The following is a 17,405-nucleotide window of genomic DNA, read 5'->3' as shown; positions in this document are numbered from 1 at the left end:
GCACTGTCGCTGAAGCTCCCGGCCGTGCCCAACGGCGCAGGCGCGGCAGCCGACCGCTTCAGCAGCCGGCGCTGCGTGTTGTGCTGGCGGAGAGCGCCGCGCTGCACGCAGTACAGACGGCCTTGCCGCAGGCAAGCTTCGTAGTAGGCAGGGGTGTGATGCGGCAGCTCCTCCGCGTAGACTTCGAGCAACCGCCGGCCGACCCACCGTCCCTTGACGAACACAGTAAAGGAAAAGTCATACGGGATGACGTGGCGTCGAACGCCGCTGGTGAAGAGGGCGGTCGCGTTGGCAGTTGCAGGCTTGTCAGGCAACGTCACCTCCTGCACTGTGTACCACGGGAACCCAGGGATGTGCCGCGTAGCGTACAGCGCCCGCTGTGCTGGCGAGGCCCATGCCTCTTCCTCGAGCCGCTGCAGCTCCGCGATGGTGCAGGGGCGCCGTGATGATGGCATTGCAGCGGCCGGGAGGTGAGGCGGAGGTGGCCGCCGCGCGGAGTTGTGGCTCCTTTCTGATGCTCAGCAGGAAAGAGGCAGATGAGGAGGGGAGAGACACGCACAGGCACAAACACGCATTGAGACTCATAAAGGGAGGGCCCAAGGGGGAGTGGGATGAAGGCCGACGATGAAGCTGGCTTCTGGCTTATGCGTGGGATGAGTGGGTAGGTGGGGCGCTCCTGCTGCACTGCTGACCCCACCCTTCAAGTAGCGCAGCACAACGATGCAGCGCGGCGGCGCACTGGCTTGGCCAGCGGCGGCTAGTTGAATGGGAAGGCGGTGGGGGAGGGCGCGAACGCTTTACCACGACTGAGTGTGCATCTGAAGGAGCGAAGTGGCGGGCCTCTCCGCAGCTCTCCGCTGTTGCGGTGAGGGAGAAAAGGGGCATTCCACGTCCGTAGAGCACGACAGCAAAGACGGCGACGGGGTTGCCCACAAAGGAATGCGCTGAGAAACAGCGGCATCGTTGCCAGAAGCCGCACCAGCAGCAGGGGCACACACAAGTGAAAGAGGGGCAGAGGGGAAGGGCCGACCATGGAGCACGGGAATGTGCGGAGAGGCAAGAGGGTAGGGATTCAACGCTGTCGCCAGCGGCCACTCGCTCGGCCAGTGATACGCGCCGGCCTGCCACCCTCCTGAATACCCTGTCCGCTTAGAAGGAGGACGGGATGTCCTTCATGGACCGCCGAACAGCCGAGGGCGCAGGAATCGGCTCGCGCAGGAAGCCGCAGCGCACCAGCGTCGCCATGACGCGATCGTAGCCGTGCGTGTAGTCGACCCGATCGAGTGCAAAGCACAAATCGCGCGCGTCCAGCAAAGTCTGACGAATCACCGCCTCTCCATCTGCTGCGACGCCAGCAGCATCCCCGTTGTCGGCACGAGCCACCGCAGCCGCTGCGTCCCTGGCATCAGCCGTCGCGACGATCTCCGCACAGGCGAACTCGACCGCGTGCCGCCACATCGGCTCCTCTGCAGCAGTGTCGTCGCCGCGAAAGCCGATGGCTGCCATGGCGCTACACACCTCCGCGAGGTCAGTGAAGGACACTCGAGCCGTGTCGCTTGTGGCGCTGCAGTCTGCGTGGCAGACGTGGGGGTGCTGACAGGAGTCGCAGGGCGTGGATGAAGGTGGAGCAGCGCTTCCGTGTGGCACGTGAGAAGAGGGAGCGTCAGCGTTACCGTGCGCTGAGAAGTTGCCCGCACCCACCCGATTCCTCTCAGCAGCAGCCCCAATCTCTGCCACAGTGCGACGCTTCCGCCGCGGCTGGGTCGCCGTTGGCAACCTAGTGTCACTCAACGTCGTCCCTGCGCGTGCTTTGAGTTCCTCCAGCGTGAGTATGCCCAGCATGCCGGCCTCTATCCTCGCTTCCTTTGCCACGCGAGCGGCGCCGGTGCTGCTGGCAGGGACGTCCGCGCCGTCGTCGCCGCACTTCCCTGCCTCCTGCTGTAGCTGGTGAGCGCCATGCCCGGCCTCCGCGTCATAGAGCGTTTTGGCGAGACGGCGCTGCATCACGTTCGCGAGTACGCGAAGGTGGTGTAGGACGCTGGTAGGGCGCAGGCGAGTGTCGAGGCCGCCACAGAGGCGATTGAGCTGCGCAGCCTCATGCTGCTCAATCGGTGAAGGCGATATAGTGAGAGAGGTGCCTGCAGAACACGCGGCGATGTTGCGTGAGACACGTCGCAAAAATGCAGAAAGTGCTGCGCTGCCGACACCAGCAAAACGCTCTCCGCGCGCCTGCACGCCACCACCGTCGTCGTAGTCCCCCGGCACCGCGCCCGATTTCTGTGGCGCACATGCAACGGCTGAAAGCTGCTTGCGCATCGCATAGCTATCGACACATCGCGCCAGACATGTGGCGAGCGACGCGAGCGTCGTAGACGACAGCTGCTCACTCGAACCGACGACGGACAAGAGCACGCCGTACACCTCCGCGCGCACTCCTGACGCCAGCGGCGGAGGATGCGTCACGTCAAGGATCGTTCGCGCGGCCTCGACCAGCACCACAACGCGGAGAAGCTCCTCTACCGGCAGCGGCGGCGCCATGTCTTGCACATGCTCGCACTCGTGACGAAACAGGCGGCGAAGGGAGGCAGCGCCGGGGACGCTGCCTTTGACAACCGCCGGAGGTGCACTCGTGTGGTTTGCAATCACCTCATTCGCAAGCTGCCGCAGTGATGAGGCGTCACTGACCTGCGTCTCCCGCCGTTTTGCTGTCCCCGGCTTGCTTAGCTCGCTGCCGTAGCTCGCACTACCGTTTCCATCGACTGTGTGCGTCTCCGGCACGGGTGAGACAGCCAGGGATGACAGCTTGGGCGAAAAGGTCGCTGGAATCAGGAAGCGCAGGTGGTGCTGCCCGATAAAGAGCAAGAGCGCCTGCAGCTCCACGAGCCACTCGTGCATCTTCAGAAGGCGGGTATCAGCGTCGGCGTCGTCGGCCGCCACCGCTGCTGCTGCTGCTGCTGCCTCAGTCGTCTCTCCGATCGACTCGTGGAGGGCAGCGGCGAGGTGGCCAAGCGCTTGCACAAACAGCGGCAGCTCCTCTGCTTCTTCTGGGAGAAGCCGGTGCTGCTGCCGCTGTGCATCCACGTCAGACGCGGCGACGGCAGAGGCGACGGCGCCGTCACGATCGCGTTCCACACCGCAGCCGAAGGCGGGGTGGTAGGCAGACAACCATAGCTCACGAATTGCAGGAAGGGCAGTACGGACAGCCGCTACGTTGGCCAAAGTGGGGGCACCCGTTGCCGTGAGCGGGAAGCTTCGCTGCTCGGCCGAAGGAAGGCCAGTGACGAGGTGCACGAGACGTTCCCACGGCGCGGCGCTTGTCGGTACGTCAGCGATTCCCGAGCTCATAGATGAGATGCAGCGACCTACAAGATTGTAAGAGCTGCAGTGGCATGTTCGAGCATGCACATGGCGCATAGCTGCACGAGAAGAGCGAAGGCCATGCTGCGAGCAGGACGCAAAGGCGGACAGCGTGAAGGGGCACCAACCACTGCGACGACGTGGCATCACGAGCCACGACGTGGATAGCGGCCGACTGAGCATGGGGCACGAGCGTTAGTCACCCTGGGAGTGCGTCCCTTTCGGTTCCTTGAAGCCACTCACCGGAGGGCCGACCGGCAGTGAGCGCACGAACGGCAGACACTGATGATCCCTTCCCACAGGACTGCAGCACGGACAAGAGCCACAGCGGTCGATCAGCGTCTAGGGTTGCCAGAGAGTACGAGGCGGAGCGCAACGAGAAGTGTCGATCGCGTGTCGCGGCGAGGAACAAGAGCAGTGAAAGGATGTCGCGGGAGGTGGAGACGGAGGGAGCAGCATGCGAAAGCATCAGCGACAAACGTGGCGATGGGCGGTCTGCCGTCTGCTCATCCACTTTGAAGGCACGCAGGATCACTCTACTGTATCCATGGTCGCGCCAACCATCCCTCCCCCCTCTCTCTCCGCTTCTCCCTGTTGGCCGACAAAAGCGCAGCCACAATAGAAGCAGCGCCAGCCATGCTCGCACTTGTGAAGGAAAGGGATGGAGGATGGGTGCAGGCCGAGGACGAGATGAAGCGCGAGAGCTGATGCGTGAAGAAGGGGCGGCACGTTTACGAACGAATTGGGCGAGACGCAAGAGGGCGATGATGCCCCGCCCCACCCACCCCAACGTCCCTCTTCTTCCCTTTTTGGCGAGCATCAGCGCGCGCTTTACCTTTTTTCACCGGGACGGACTTGCAAGTCACCATCACTGCGACATTGAAGGGAGAAGAAAGGTGCGGGATGGGGTGGTGGTGGTGGTGAAAGTTGAGCACACAGGCACAAACCGACGTGTGCGCAACGAAGCGCGCGCACTGAAGCTGTGTGCACTAACTACCGTGAAGGCCCGAAGCTGAAGCACACGCGCACGAAGACAACGTCATCTTCAACGCGCGCGCCTTTCTGCCTCTTTCTAGTGCTCGCACGTCCTCTTCCCAGCAATGAGCGAGAAGCGAGGAAGCACCGAAAGGCACACACAACAGAATAACTCGCGACCACGACAAGCTGTGTCGGCATCCCCTTCACGGCCTAGCAGGCGGACGTAGTGAGACCAAAGTAGCGATGGCCAGGCAGCAGAGCGTCCCCCTCCCCACATACACACATACAGAGGTCCGACAGGGCCTTAGATTGACGCCTCATCGGGTAGGAGGCCGTCCTTGAAGCACTGCTTAAGCAGCGTCTGCAGATCTGGACACAAATCAGACCCGTAGTGCAGCAGGAGCGCATGCAGCTGACGGCCTTGCTCCATCGTGATGGGCCGCACGCGCTTTCCGGTGGTAGGGTCGATCAGATCATCCTCCTGCTCCACGACTACCTTGACCATGTCCAGGGCGCGGGTAAAGAGGCTCTGCAAGGACTTCTTCGGCACGTAGATGCGCAGGTTTACGACGATGTCGAGTATGTTCAGTATTACGTTCAGCGTCGGGAACGTGGCTTCTTGCAAGCGGCAGCTCACCTGCTCCCCCATGGCTCGCAGCTTCTGTCGGGTCGGCTCCGCTTGCAGCGCATTGCGGCCCGAGTCGCTGACGCGGTTGTAGCACGTGCGGATCGATATCAGAGCAGAGTGGACCATGTGTTGATTGAGTTCGTCTGCGGTGCAGATGCGCTCGATAAGCCGCTCGCACACCTCGAGGCGAAGAAGACTGAACTTGCGTAGCACCTGCGAAAGCGTCGCGCACTCTTGCGGCGTGAGCTCGCTCACATGATTTGTCGCGCGCACGGCGAGCGACTGGATCGGCGGCGGTGTCATGTCATGTATCGTGTAGCACTGCAGGATGCCGAGAAGGGACGGCAAATCAAAATCGTTTGCCAGCACCGCCACTCGGCGCGTCATCGCACTCAAGATCTTCCGCCGCACGTCGAGCGTCTCCTTGGCGCAGCCGCGACGCGTCTTGAAGAGCTTCGTTGAGAGGGCCTTGATGGTGGCCATGTCAATCGTGTCGTAGTTCCGCAGCAACAGCGACTTCTCCATTCGATTCCATAAGTGCCGATTGTAGAAGTTCGCCGTGATCATGTGCGTCGTGACATACAGCACATCGTCTGGCGCCAAGACGCCCTCACTATCGCGGCGCAGCAGTTCCACTGTCAAGACACGCATCAGAGACGTATACTGCGCCGGCTCAATCCAGTCACGCGCCTTCAGTGAGGTGGCGTAGTAGAGCGTGCGGCGCAGCTCGTGCATGCCAGCCTGCTGCACCACCGCCGGCGACCGCATCTGCCCCACGAGCACCTCGACCTCGCTCGTCGTGATCTCCTTCAACTCTTCAACCATCTCATCAATACCTTCCGCGGTGAGGATGTCCGCTCCAGTACCAAGCGCCTCTTGCGCCTTCTTCTGCTGCAGCAGCTCATCAGCCTTGGACAACGTTTCGGAAATAACGTCACAATGCCCGGTGAGCGCTGTCGTCGGAAGCGTCAGTCCATTGCCAGCCGCGCCAGACCCCGGACTGTAGGTGACGACAATGCTGCCCTGCTGAGGCTGCTGCGGCTGCTCCACCATGGTGGAATCGGGTGCTGCACTTGTCAAGCCTGGGTAGGGGGTGGCGGAGGACTGCCAACGTCGTGGCATCGCGTATGCTTGCAAGGAGGCCGCAGCGGCGGCAGTGACGGTCGTGGTCGAGGAGGAGATCAGAGACGTGGCCGGCGTTTTGTGGAGCAGCACCGACGCGTACGGCGTCGACAAGGACGTCAGGCGGATGTGCGCCACACAGGCATGGGCCCGGCGCATGGATGTGCACAGCATCGCTACGAAGCCCTTGTCTTCTCTCGCCTGCACACGCTCACCTATCGTGCTGCGCCTGATCTCTTCTTTTCCTCGCTGCTGCTGGCGTTGTGCGACTGTCGTGATCGTCGGGGCGGTGTGGCGCAGTGAATACGCTTCAAGGGATGGAGATGTGCAGGCAAGAAGAGGGAGGCAGGGAAGGGGCGGAGATGTGCAGGCATGTCGGCGACTATACACTCAAAGAGTAAGGCGGCCCAAACGCTCATACGGTGTGTCCACATACACGTCGCTGCTGCCATCGACCCTGCCGCACTTTCGCTTTCTGTGACGTAGGCGCAAAACACAGGAGAGATGGAGAGAGACGCATGCCGCACAGGTGAGGAGGTGGTCGCCGGCGGAAACCGGAGCCCTCGACAGTACCGAGACATCACTCGCCGAGCACTGGCCCGTGGGCCACTCATACACAGGCACAGATGGACATGCAGACGCACACGTGTCTGCGCCTCTGTGTACGCCTTCCCCTGCCGTATCATCGGTAACGACATGGATGGGGTGCTGCACTCACAAGACACGGCGATGCTGCCCTGGCCACCACTACGGCAGTAGCGCTAAACGTTTTACATGCTTTGTTTTCGGCCTTGCTCTGGAGGCGGTGGAGGGAGGGAGAGAGGGGCGGTGGTGGTGGAAGAAGCAGGCGGGTCAAGAGCACACACGTGTGTGTGTGTGTGTGTGTGTGTGCCAGTTTGACTGGCTGCACATGTACATGGCGTGAACAACGTGTCCACCGAGCTTTCGTTCTTATATTCGGAGTAAGGATAAAGGGATGAGAACAGAGAGAGGCATGTTGCCTCACCCGCCCTGTGTGCCGGTGATGCAGACACCGACGAACACCGACACATGTGCGCGCAGACGGAGACGTAAACGCGCGGCTCTCGCGTGGTGTCGCCCACAAGGCCGCCCACACACGCACACGCACACGAGGAGAAGACAGAGAGAAGGGGAGCCATTGGCACAGAGGTACACATACACTTATACATACAGGGAGGGAGAGAAGCAAAGAAATGAGAAAATCGCATGAGGGAGGCAAGGCAGTGCGAACCACACATGCACGCATACACATATACATGCATATACCTACATGTAGAAGGACAGGCAAGCGGAAGCGGAAGTGGCAGGGAAGATGGTCATACAAGAAACAACACACACACAAAACACTTCAGAGACCGACACATACACATACGCACGCACACCCAAGAGCAGACACGCGCACGGGACGGCTTTCCTTCTTGTGTTTCGCAGCATCTCCATTTCTCTGCCGTGCAGTACATGCGCTCAACTCGGCTTTGCCCTCTCCCCCTCCGGCCCTGTCACAGGCCCCGCACCGCGTGGCGCGGAGCAGCGATGGAGGCGCGGCACAGCAGTGCCCTGACTCGGCCATCTGAGAACACGACCCCTGACCTCAAACGCTACGCGTACCCGCCTCGCAGGTTGCGTCACAGCCGCTCCCAGTCATAGTGGTCGCCACCCGGTGCGTCCATCGCGCGGTGACTCACGCTCTCCCCATCACACCTCTGTAGGCAGCGTGAAGGCCGGAGGTGAGATGCGCTCGCGTCACGCTGGTACTTCGTCTAATCATGTGGATGGCACGAGCGTGCTCGCTGTCGCAGGTTACTCCAGCAAACGCCATCCATGGCCTGGCTGCCGATATCAGTGGCAGTGCATTGCTCTGAACTCCCCTACATTGCAGGTGCCTGACCCTTTCAGGACCAGAGGGGGTCCGGCAGTCGCAGCAGTGGTGAGGAGGAGGGGGGGGGGCTGTGCGGCTTCTCCCCAAAAAGAGAGTGGGGATAATGCACTGAATCCTGTGATGCCACGAGCTGCGGTGACCGTCCGTCATCAGGGCTCCTGCACACTTCGAAAGAAGAAAACGAAAAGACTAAGCGTACACAGCAGAACAGAGAGGAACGAAGAAGGAGCAAGCGCCCCGCTGTGTCTATGTGTGTGTGCCATCGCCGTTGCAGTGGCCGACGGCGGGCGATCCCATTGCAGGCGTCGGGGGTTGCGCCCTCCATCGCACTCTTGTGCTCACGCTCCCTTTGCTGCAGCCCCTTCCCCCTCTCCGTCGCCTCTTGTGCCACAAGCTCATCCCGCAGCACAGTATGCGATGCTTCAACGGCCGCACGGACAGCACCCAGCACCACCCCTCCCCCTATGGTGAGCTAGCAAACTGCACTTCGACGCCGCAGCGAGGAAGGGTGGATGCACCATACAGCGTTGGAGGACACCACGCGCAACCGCGCGCACGTGGCCGTGACTCGAAATCGAGGTTTGGGGGGAGGGGGCAGGGAGCCTCGCGATCTACTGAGGCACGGCGCTGCTACTGAACAGAGGCATACCGGGGATGAGTGCGTGTAGTTCCCACCGTTTCCGGGCGCTTCGGCTGGGTAGCTCCTGCCATCACAGGGTGGGAAGCAGCAACAGCGGCCGCGGCAGCGCGGCGGAACATGATGAAGTTGTCATCGCCGTACACTTTTCGGTGAGGCAGCTGCGCGACTGGATCGGGAGGCAGCGAGAAATGCATGACGGTTGAGCGGGCACGTGCTCCGTCTCCTCTCACCGTCTCCGCCTTCACACTACCGCTCCGAAACGGTTGCGCGGCGGTGATGTCAGCTCTACAAGACCGGCCGCAGTTTTTCGTCGCGGCCTCGGCGGTGACGGCACCGTAGCTTGTCGGAAGGTGGTAGCTGCTTTGCCGGAGCATCTTTGGCTGCGGGGGCTGCTTCTGCTGCCGCTCCCGACGGCGCGTCTTTAGAAGCTCTCGAGGTCCGACGAGGTGGATACCTGTCGGCCCCGTACAGGTGCTCGTCACGCCACCAAGCATGCCTCCAGCAGGCCTTGCTTCGTGCAACGCTTCCGCGGGCACCGCCGCGCTGAGTTCCGCTGCAGCAGATGATGAGACTGACCGACCGCCGTGAGCCGAGTGTCGTTCACCCGCCACATTGTCGTCGCCGACAGCGGCAAGAACGCGCAGATTGCACACCGGAGGCCCACGCCACTTCAGCGCTGCCGCCTCCGCACGTTGCAGCTCCACTCTGTAGGTGTTGCAGTAGCTTCCGGCGAGAGAGCCCTCCTCATCGAGCCATAACTGCGCTACATCGCCGCTGAAAACAAACTGGGGTCGCTCGTCACTCACCCAACTGCCCTCAGCGGTCTGCAGGCCTGGCCCGGGAGTCGTAAAAACACCTGGCGCACTGGCGTCCCTCCCATCACCAGCGACCGCCTCCATAATGAACGCACCCGAGAAGTCGTCCTGCGATGCTGACTCGTCTTCAGGAGAGACATTGAACCCGACTTCCTGCCTCTCAGGATCTGCTGACGACGTGTTCCGCATCGAGACAGACTCGACCACAACACGCACCGGCGCCGCGCGCTCGCCGTCCGCCTCCCTCTGCAGGGGCGACGTCTCCACCGAACGCGTGGCCAGCATCGTTAGAGGCAGGTGCTCCTCTAATCGCTCTGCTGCCAGAGGAGCGCTAGTGGCCACGAGGGAGGTACAAGGCTTGTGTGCATTCACGGCGTTCTCGGTATCCGTACGCTCCTGATGTTGAAGTTCCGCCTGAGAATCACGCGGACTGCTCTCATCCGCTTCAACGATTACCGGCGTGGAAGCGGTGTGCTGGGAATGCGTTGGAGTGAGATTCGACAGGGGAGAAAGCGAACGTGGGGTATAAGGTTCATTGCCTCCGTGTTGGGATGAGTTGCTCGGGACGACGAACCCGGCTTCCGTGTGGTGGAGGCGCGTCCTACGGGACAGTCGCTCCGCCTTGCACAGGATAAGGCGCTTGCAGGGATGTCCGTCACTGCAAACAACCGTCTTATGCTCGTAGGCATAGGGCGTTTGCGTGGGCGACAGGCATGGGCAGCGGCTGCCATCCTCGTCGCGCGCAACGAGCAGCCGTGTAGAGGATGGTGGGCTGAGAAACCGCCGTGGCTCTTGGTAACCTCGATCCCTGTCCAACGTGCCGTTCTGCAGGTGCTGCGTGTGGTGATGCCCGTGCTGCGCGCCGGCGCTGGAAGCCGCGGCTGTGATCGATGCTCTTTCAGTCGTGGAGGCGGGCAAGTCCGCAGCTCCGCTTGTGCTGCTGATGGTGGTCGTGATGACACTGATGACGCCGCTCGAGGCAATGCTGCCGTCGCCGCCTGAGCTGCGGTGGCGGGGCAGGGGATGTGTGGAGCTGGTGTGTGTTCCACTCGACAGTTGCACGTCGCCTGGCGCCTCAATGACCGAGAACGACGCACTGCCCCGTTGCTGCTTCTCTGGGAGAAGCGCGCTCTGCTGCGCCATCTGACGGCGCTTCACCGCACTGCTTGCATCGCTCACGTTCAACTCACTGTACTGCTCGCCATCCTTCACGTACGGGAGCGGCCTGCTCGAAGAGGCTCGGCTAGCAGGTGCGACGTTGGCGTCACCCGCACCGACAGGTTGGGTTTTCGCGGTGGCCTCACCGCTCGTCGCCGCGGCGGAGAGAGTGGATGGCGCTGGTGCGGAGTCCCCAACGTGTGCGTCTCTTGCCATGTGGCTTGCGGAGCGAAGAGGTGATTGGATAGTCGTTCCCAGCTCCGTGGGCCGGCAGGACGGTGGAGCGGCAGCATCAACGTCAGTTTCAGCAGAGTGGGCTGGGCGGTGCCTCTTGGGCGTATGCAGGGAGGAGCAGTTGGACGCAACAGGCAACGCGGCCGACGACAGCGTGTGCGACGAGCCCGCACGCGCCGACACCGGAGAGGCGGCGTCTTTGGCCTTGTGAAGGGCGGCGGCGGTTGTCTCGTGCCCCGATGTCGGCGCAGAAGCCACAGCGTCGCATGCAGCGCGACACTTGGCTGCCGATGCCGTCAGTTGCGACGGTGAAAGCTGGCAAGCGTGCGGGCAGGCTCTGAGTATGCTGGCCCGCCGTCCGCTACTGTCGCTGCTGCACTCTGGGGACGTGTCCGCGACGAGCGAGCCGCGGTGATCCGTCCCGCGGCCATCGCTGCCTTCGGATGCAAGACCGAGGGGGATGCTGTGAGAGGAGGCTCTCGCTTCTGCCGTGGTTTGGGGTTCGTTGATAGACGACCTCTTCCTCTGCATGGAGCGGCACCGCACGCGCTGCATCACGGCATCTTCAAAGGGCCCGTGCAGCTGCGACCCAAGCACCTCGTCGTCCCACACCGAAGAAAGCTCATTGACAACGGACGAGTCGGTGCTGACGGCGTCCATCAGGTACGGGTTTCGACGGATGGGCTGCCTGCCGCGCCTTTGGCCAAATGGTGAACGTTGCCCGCAAGGCTGTGCGGGCTCCGTGGTGCCGTTGAGTGCCGAGCTTTCGGAGACCGCGTGAATAGACGGGTCATTCGTGCGGATGCCGGTAGCGGATATGCCGTGCTCACTGAATGAGGAGGTATGCGGAGATGGCGTCCCCACCTTGCTACTGTCGGTATTGGCGAGAACGCTGCTGAGCTGACTCGCCTCTGACCCATCACCGTTGAGGTCATCCGTGGCGCTGACATGCGGCTTCCGCGATCGATGAGCGCAAGTCTGCATCTCCGGTATTTGGTGAAACTCGACAAGGGCCCTCTTGCGCGATGCTGTCTTGGGCAATGGATGGCACGTCGAAGTGGCACTTACGGCCACGGCTGAGTGCGCGGGCGTGGAAGAGTTGGGACATGACGCGCTGGACGCCGTGCTGTCGGTCACGTGCGTTGGGGAGGCGAGGCGGTGCTCTGTCGACGGCATGAGGCGCGCCATTGCACGGGAGTTTCTTCTGAAGCGCACGTTGGTGCCTTCCTTCCCCACCGCCTCCGTTGCTGTCGTAGGCTCGGAAGGCACCGCGTGGGAGCCGGCAATATATCTTGCTGTTCCTCGAAGCCTATTCACAGTTGGCGCCGTGACGGCAAGCGTCGGCGACTCCGTGGACTGCAGCTTCGCCGTCCACAGAGCCGTTACGTACTGCAGCTCACGCCCCACGAGGTCGGCGTAGTACGCCCGCTGCGCTGGAGTGAGCAAGAAGACCGAGGCAGGTTCGCGGCCACCACCGCCCTGTGAGGCTTCTTGGTAGTCCACATCGAGACTCATCTGGACGGAGAGCAGTATCTCCACCGCGCTGGTGAAGTGCTGGTGTACCTCCGCTTGCAGCCGCGCAGCAAGGATGCGTTGCTGAATGCGCGGTAGGTTCCACTCCCCCGCAGCGGGGCCGATCTCGATGCCGGCCACCCCTGCAGCCGCTTGAGGTGTGAAGGGGACGGCCATCGCCAGCTCCTCAGACGCCTGATGCTCATCGACGCAGCGGTGACGGCCGCCGTCGTTGTCGGCAACGCCAGATTCATCGAGCTGGCAGCCCGGTGTGCCGGAGCCGGCGGCGCCCGCGCGGGTGCCTTGGGGCTGCGTCTGACCTGCCTGAGTTGAAGAGCCAGCTGAAGTCTGTCGCGGTTGCTGCCGCTGCACCATCGACGTTGAGCAGCTACGACTCCGCTGTGCAGCCTTTACGCTCGTGTAATCCACGGCGGCCTGCTCTCGTGTACCCATCGTAGGGACGTGGTGAGGCCGCGGCGCACGTAGAAAGTGACGCTGGCCACTCTGCGAGAGCGACTCGGGGCCTCTGACGGTGCTGTTGTTCGCTATGCCCGCCCGCCATGCCTGTGCAGTCGGAGATCCGTTGTGACAGACCGCCAGGACCTGGATCGAGTTTCGATTGGGCTTCGCAGACTGCGGGGCTGGCAACGAGGTGCAGGTGAGGCTCGCTGACCGAGGACGGACGTAAAGGGCCTTGTTGCTGAAGGCGCGTATATGCGCCGTGGTGGCCACGGGCGGAGCCGTCATAGGACTCTTGCCGAAGAGTCTGCATCCGTTGCCGCTTGGCACAGACGTCGCGCTCTCCTGTGAACGCGCCGCGGCACTTCCGGATGCCATCATCTGTGGGAAATCCTTCCGCTGCGCCGCCGACGCCGGTCGACTATGAGAAGAGCTGCTCCGCGCGCGGCTGACGTGGCGTGGCAAAGTGCGGAGGTGCTGCTGCTGAACGGCCGAGATGGCGCGAGACCGCAGCGCCGGGTGCGGTACAGAGGAGCCGTTCGTTGTACCGCGGAAGTTGGCCGCGGCGCTGGAGGGGCGGGCCAAGGAGGGCGAGCACCCCTGCCGCGCTTTCGAAGGGATGCTCGCAGTCGGGTGGTGAACGCTGGCCGCAGAGGAGTGGAGCGGCTGCATCGCTGTCGTTGCTGACGCCACAACAGCCGCAGACGGCGTTTCCCGCCATGTATGCGTCCCACTTAGTCCTTCGTCCCGCTGTATCGACTGCAAGTGCTGTAGGGCGGACGTGCAGCGATGCATGGCGGTTTCTTTCAGAGAGAGCTGCGAAGGCTGCATTGCCGACGCCACCGCTGTAGCAGCAGAGGTGACCTGATTCTGGTCGGTGTCCTTGGCACCATGTGCCGTGCTAGGCCCGCCCTGCTCTCGCTGCGGCGACAGCACACGGTCGCGCTCGCCATGCCGGGCAGCAGCACTCGACTGTGCCTGCAGGGTTGGAGACCGCATGCGCCTCTGGCGAGCTGATTCGCTTACGTGGCAGAGAGGTGAAGAGACGGCAGAGGGAAAGACGACGGGTGAGGGAGAGGCTCAGTTTGTGCGGGGTGTGGGTATGGGTGTGTGGGTGTGGTGACGCTGTGCCCCGTCGCATGAACGCCACTCGAGAGACGGGCGAGCAATGCAAGGGACAAAAGAAGTTAGCGGTCTGCTGCGTACACACAGCGAGACAGAGACAGAGGGATGGAGGGAGGAAGGAAGGGAGGGAGGGAGCGGGCACACCATCGGAGGCAGAGAACATACACACACACACACAAGGACACACGCGCAGGCAAGCAGTCACGCTGGTGAGAAGGTATCGACGCTCTTCGCTCGTATATATGCACAAGGTGGAGAGAGAGTGCGAGAGGCAGAGAGGAACAAGAGAAAGAACAACGAGGAAGGATGCGATGCGCGGAGACGCGCGAAGGACGCGGTATACACAAATGTGTCAGAAAGCTAATTTACATGAAAGGGTAGCCACATGTGCGTGTGTGTAGCTGTGTAACACACCAAGGAAAGTGCCAAGCCGGTGGAGGAGGGAAGGCGAGGGCAGGACGAGGGCGGGGGCTTGCTGCGCATAACAGTGGAGCACCAAAGAAGGAAGAGCGAGGAGTGCCGGCAGAGCGTCTTGTGTATCCTTTCGGAATCGATTCGTGCAAGTTCCTCGCCAAGGTTTCCCTTGCTTCGGCCACGATCTGCGCTGTGACGGTTTAGCGTGGGTTTGTGTGTGGGACAGGGATATAGAGATAGCAACAGCATGGCGCCACAGGGGAGGAGGAAGAAGAGGAGAGAGAGGGATAGTGGTGGTGCGTCGAATGGGAAACGGATACCCGTGAAAAGAGTGGGCAGGCGGGTGGGAAAGTAGACAGACACACATGGATACCAAGAGAAGAGTGCACGCGTGCTGCGCTGCTGCACAAGTTCATGAAGGGCATTGCAGCACCAGTTGCACATGAAGGCCGTGCCCAAAGCACGATCAGTTGCATATACGTTCCGCCCCCTCCCCTTATCTCCCCTCCCCAACACACCGAAATGCACGTCTGCGTGAACGGATGTGCACATGCGTGACCCTCCGCCCAGACACAGCACGGCATCCGTCGCTGCGACTAAGTTTGCAGACGTGCTGCTGTAATACGTTCTTTTGGCAGTGCTCGGAAAACAACAGCGGCCGTAGCCGAAGTCCAACGCCTAGATTACATCGCACACTCACGGACGTGCACATCGCCTCTGCTGCCTCTGCTGTCCATCTCTCGCTCTTGTTCTCTTTCCTTGCATGGAGGCGGAAGAGGAAGGAGCGACAGAGAGATGGGGCGGGGTGGCAGCGGTGGCGCTGAGGTAGGGCGAATCCGTAGAGACATGCACACACGCACACGCACTCACGCACACGCAAATATGCACAACAGCACACCAGCGAGCTCGGCAAAGCCGACGATGATGAGCAAACTAAGTGGAGGAGGAAGAACAACGGAAACGGAAAGGAGACCAAAGAAATCAGGAAGCGCAAGAGAGTCCCGACACACAACACAAAACAACACACATGCACACACCTCTGTCTCTGTGTGTGTGTATGTTGTGTGTCGTATACATCCAGACCAGCCGTGCGCCATACGTTCCATACGCGGCGTCGAAGCCACGCCGGCGTGAAATCTATAGCAGACGTTTCAGGCCCCCTTGGCCTTCCCCGCCTCCGAGGCGAGGCGCTTGATTTCGCTCACGAGTTGCTGGTTGGCACGCTTGGCGTAGGCGATTTCCTCTGCGTGCAGCTTTCTGTCCGCCTCTTGCTGCTCTTGAAAGCGTTTTTGTAGGCCGGCGTACTTGGCGCGCCACTCGTTGACGCGATGCTCACGACGGCGCACCTCCGTCTCAAGGTCGGTCTTCTCCGCAAACAGGTACTGATGCAGGTCACGCTCGGTGCTCTTGCGCACCGCGTACTGGTTTGCGCTGTCGAGCAACACGTCGTATGTCTCGATCGCTTGGCGCATGCGACGGGCTAACTCGTCGAGCAGAAGGCCGCGCTCCGGGCACAGGAGGGTCACTTGCCGGATCAGCTCGCGGAGGCCGTCGTTGTAGATGCATTCCCGATTCGGGCACACCACCCCCCGAGGGCGCGCCGACTCGCAGGCGCAGCGGCGTTCAAGGTGCTTGTAGAGGAGAACTACGTCCAGGCGAGACAGGTGAGCCACGTCGGCTCTGCGCCACATCACCGGCGTGCTGGCGGCACTTCTGGCCGCAGCGGCTGTTGCTGAGCTAAGAACCCGAGATGTGGAAGCGGAGAGCGGAGGTGTCGGCGCGCCATCACTCGCCTTTTCTTCGCCGTCTTTGGCGGAATCCTCTCTGCTACCACCGCCGTAGCCCACCGCCTCTACAGGGAACAAGATCTCCATTGCTTGCGCCACCGTCATCGCGCCGATGCCATCACGGCTCGACCGCGCTGCAGCTGGAACCACACCAGTACCACTGCCGGTTGACTTCGCCGCAGCAGCAGCGTTCATGCGTGCCTTAACGAGATAGGCGTTCTGTGTTGCAATGTCTACAGCTTCGCTCGCGTTCCGCTGGCCCCCTGCAACCTCTACACTGCTTCTGAAGTTGGTCGCCAAGGAATTCTCGCTCGGACTTCCGAATCTGAGAGCACACTGCGACGTCTTCGCAGCGGAAAGCTGTCCTCCGCCGCTGCCTGAGCCACCATGGCGCGCCGACGTAAAGGACGGCGTGCTAGATCGCTGAGGCGGCACTGGCACTGTAGACGTCGCGGCCGCCGACGCACGCGTTGTTGTTGCAGAAGACACCCTGTCCGCCACCATGGCCCCATCACGGGATGTGGCACCGCCAGCAGTGGCGGAAGCGGCACCCCTTGCTTTGGTAGCCAGGTAACGCGCCGCCATGGTCGCCTCATCGATCTCGCGCAGCGCCAGCGCTGTGTCGTAGTCAAGAGGGACGTTGAAATCATCCCACTGCTGCTGCTGCTTCCGCTGCACGTTTGCATCGTCGATGTTGACGGGTACGGTGCGGTAGAGGACGGTGCCAAGGACCTCGTAGATGCTGCGGCCTTCTGGAACCGCCATTGCTCAGGTCTTCAGCAGCCTCTGTTCCCTTCTCCCTGTTACTTCCAGATCCTGTCGGCGCCTCGCTTCAGCCACTGGCTTCCTGTGTGCGTGTGCCAGCCGCCCACGACATCGAACAAACACGAGATCGAGAGGGAGTGGAGGGGAGGAGGGGGGAGGGGTTAAGAAGAAAGCATAGGCGGAGAGGAGAGGAAGGGCGCAGGAGCGAGTGGCCGATGGCGTGCATGTAGGCTAGTGATCGGGAGGGGTCGGGGAGGTGACGGGTTCCTCTTCTTCTGCCCTCGTAACGTCGGCGCGTGAAACCACACGTGCATTGCTTTGGGGGACATCCTACGCATAACAAGGCGCACACACGCGCACAGCCAGAGGAAAGAAGATCGCGAGAAGGTCGAGGGTATGGCTCCTTCCATCGCTGGACTCGCCACCCAAAATACCCTTAGTAAGAAGGCAGCGGCACCGATATGTATACGTGCCAGCAACTCACATGAGCTCAGCGCTGCCTGCTCAGAGG

At 61.9% G+C, this 17,405-nt stretch overlaps 4 protein-coding genes across 4 annotated transcripts; all 4 read right to left on the bottom strand.

Moving 5' to 3' along the window:
* Window positions 1–1,149: 1,149 nt before the first annotated feature.
* Window positions 1,150–3,504, bottom strand: LINJ_26_1130 (conserved hypothetical protein; the record flags this gene model as incomplete). The annotated part of the gene is made up of 1 exon (XM_001470418.1): window positions 1,150–3,504. One exon carries the CDS (start codon window positions 3,502–3,504, stop codon window positions 1,150–1,152), a length of 2,355 nt encoding a protein of 784 aa, XP_001470455.1.
* Window positions 3,505–4,639: 1,135 nt separating this feature from the next.
* LINJ_26_1120 (conserved hypothetical protein) lies at window positions 4,640–6,259 on the bottom strand (the record flags this gene model as incomplete). The annotated part of the gene is made up of 1 exon (XM_001470417.1): window positions 4,640–6,259. One exon carries the CDS (start codon window positions 6,257–6,259, stop codon window positions 4,640–4,642), a length of 1,620 nt encoding a protein of 539 aa, XP_001470454.1.
* A 2,356-nt stretch (window positions 6,260–8,615) lies between these two features.
* On the bottom strand, window positions 8,616–13,802 carry LINJ_26_1110 (hypothetical protein, unknown function; the record flags this gene model as incomplete). Its single annotated transcript, XM_001470416.2, has 1 exon — window positions 8,616–13,802. One exon carries the CDS (start codon window positions 13,800–13,802, stop codon window positions 8,616–8,618), a length of 5,187 nt encoding a protein of 1,728 aa, XP_001470453.2.
* Window positions 13,803–15,493: 1,691 nt separating this feature from the next.
* LINJ_26_1100 (conserved hypothetical protein) lies at window positions 15,494–16,894 on the bottom strand (the record flags this gene model as incomplete). The annotated part of the gene is made up of 1 exon (XM_001470415.1): window positions 15,494–16,894. One exon carries the CDS (start codon window positions 16,892–16,894, stop codon window positions 15,494–15,496), a length of 1,401 nt encoding a protein of 466 aa, XP_001470452.1.
* Window positions 16,895–17,405: the final 511 nt, after the last annotated feature.

The sequence above is a fragment of the Leishmania infantum genome, chromosome 26, assembly GCF_000002875.2.
Source record: "Leishmania infantum JPCM5 genome chromosome 26".
NCBI classification, from domain to species: domain Eukaryota; phylum Euglenozoa; class Kinetoplastea; order Trypanosomatida; family Trypanosomatidae; genus Leishmania; species Leishmania infantum.
Note: the sequence above shows the minus strand (reverse complement) of the source record. Positions and strands in the feature narration are given on the sequence as shown.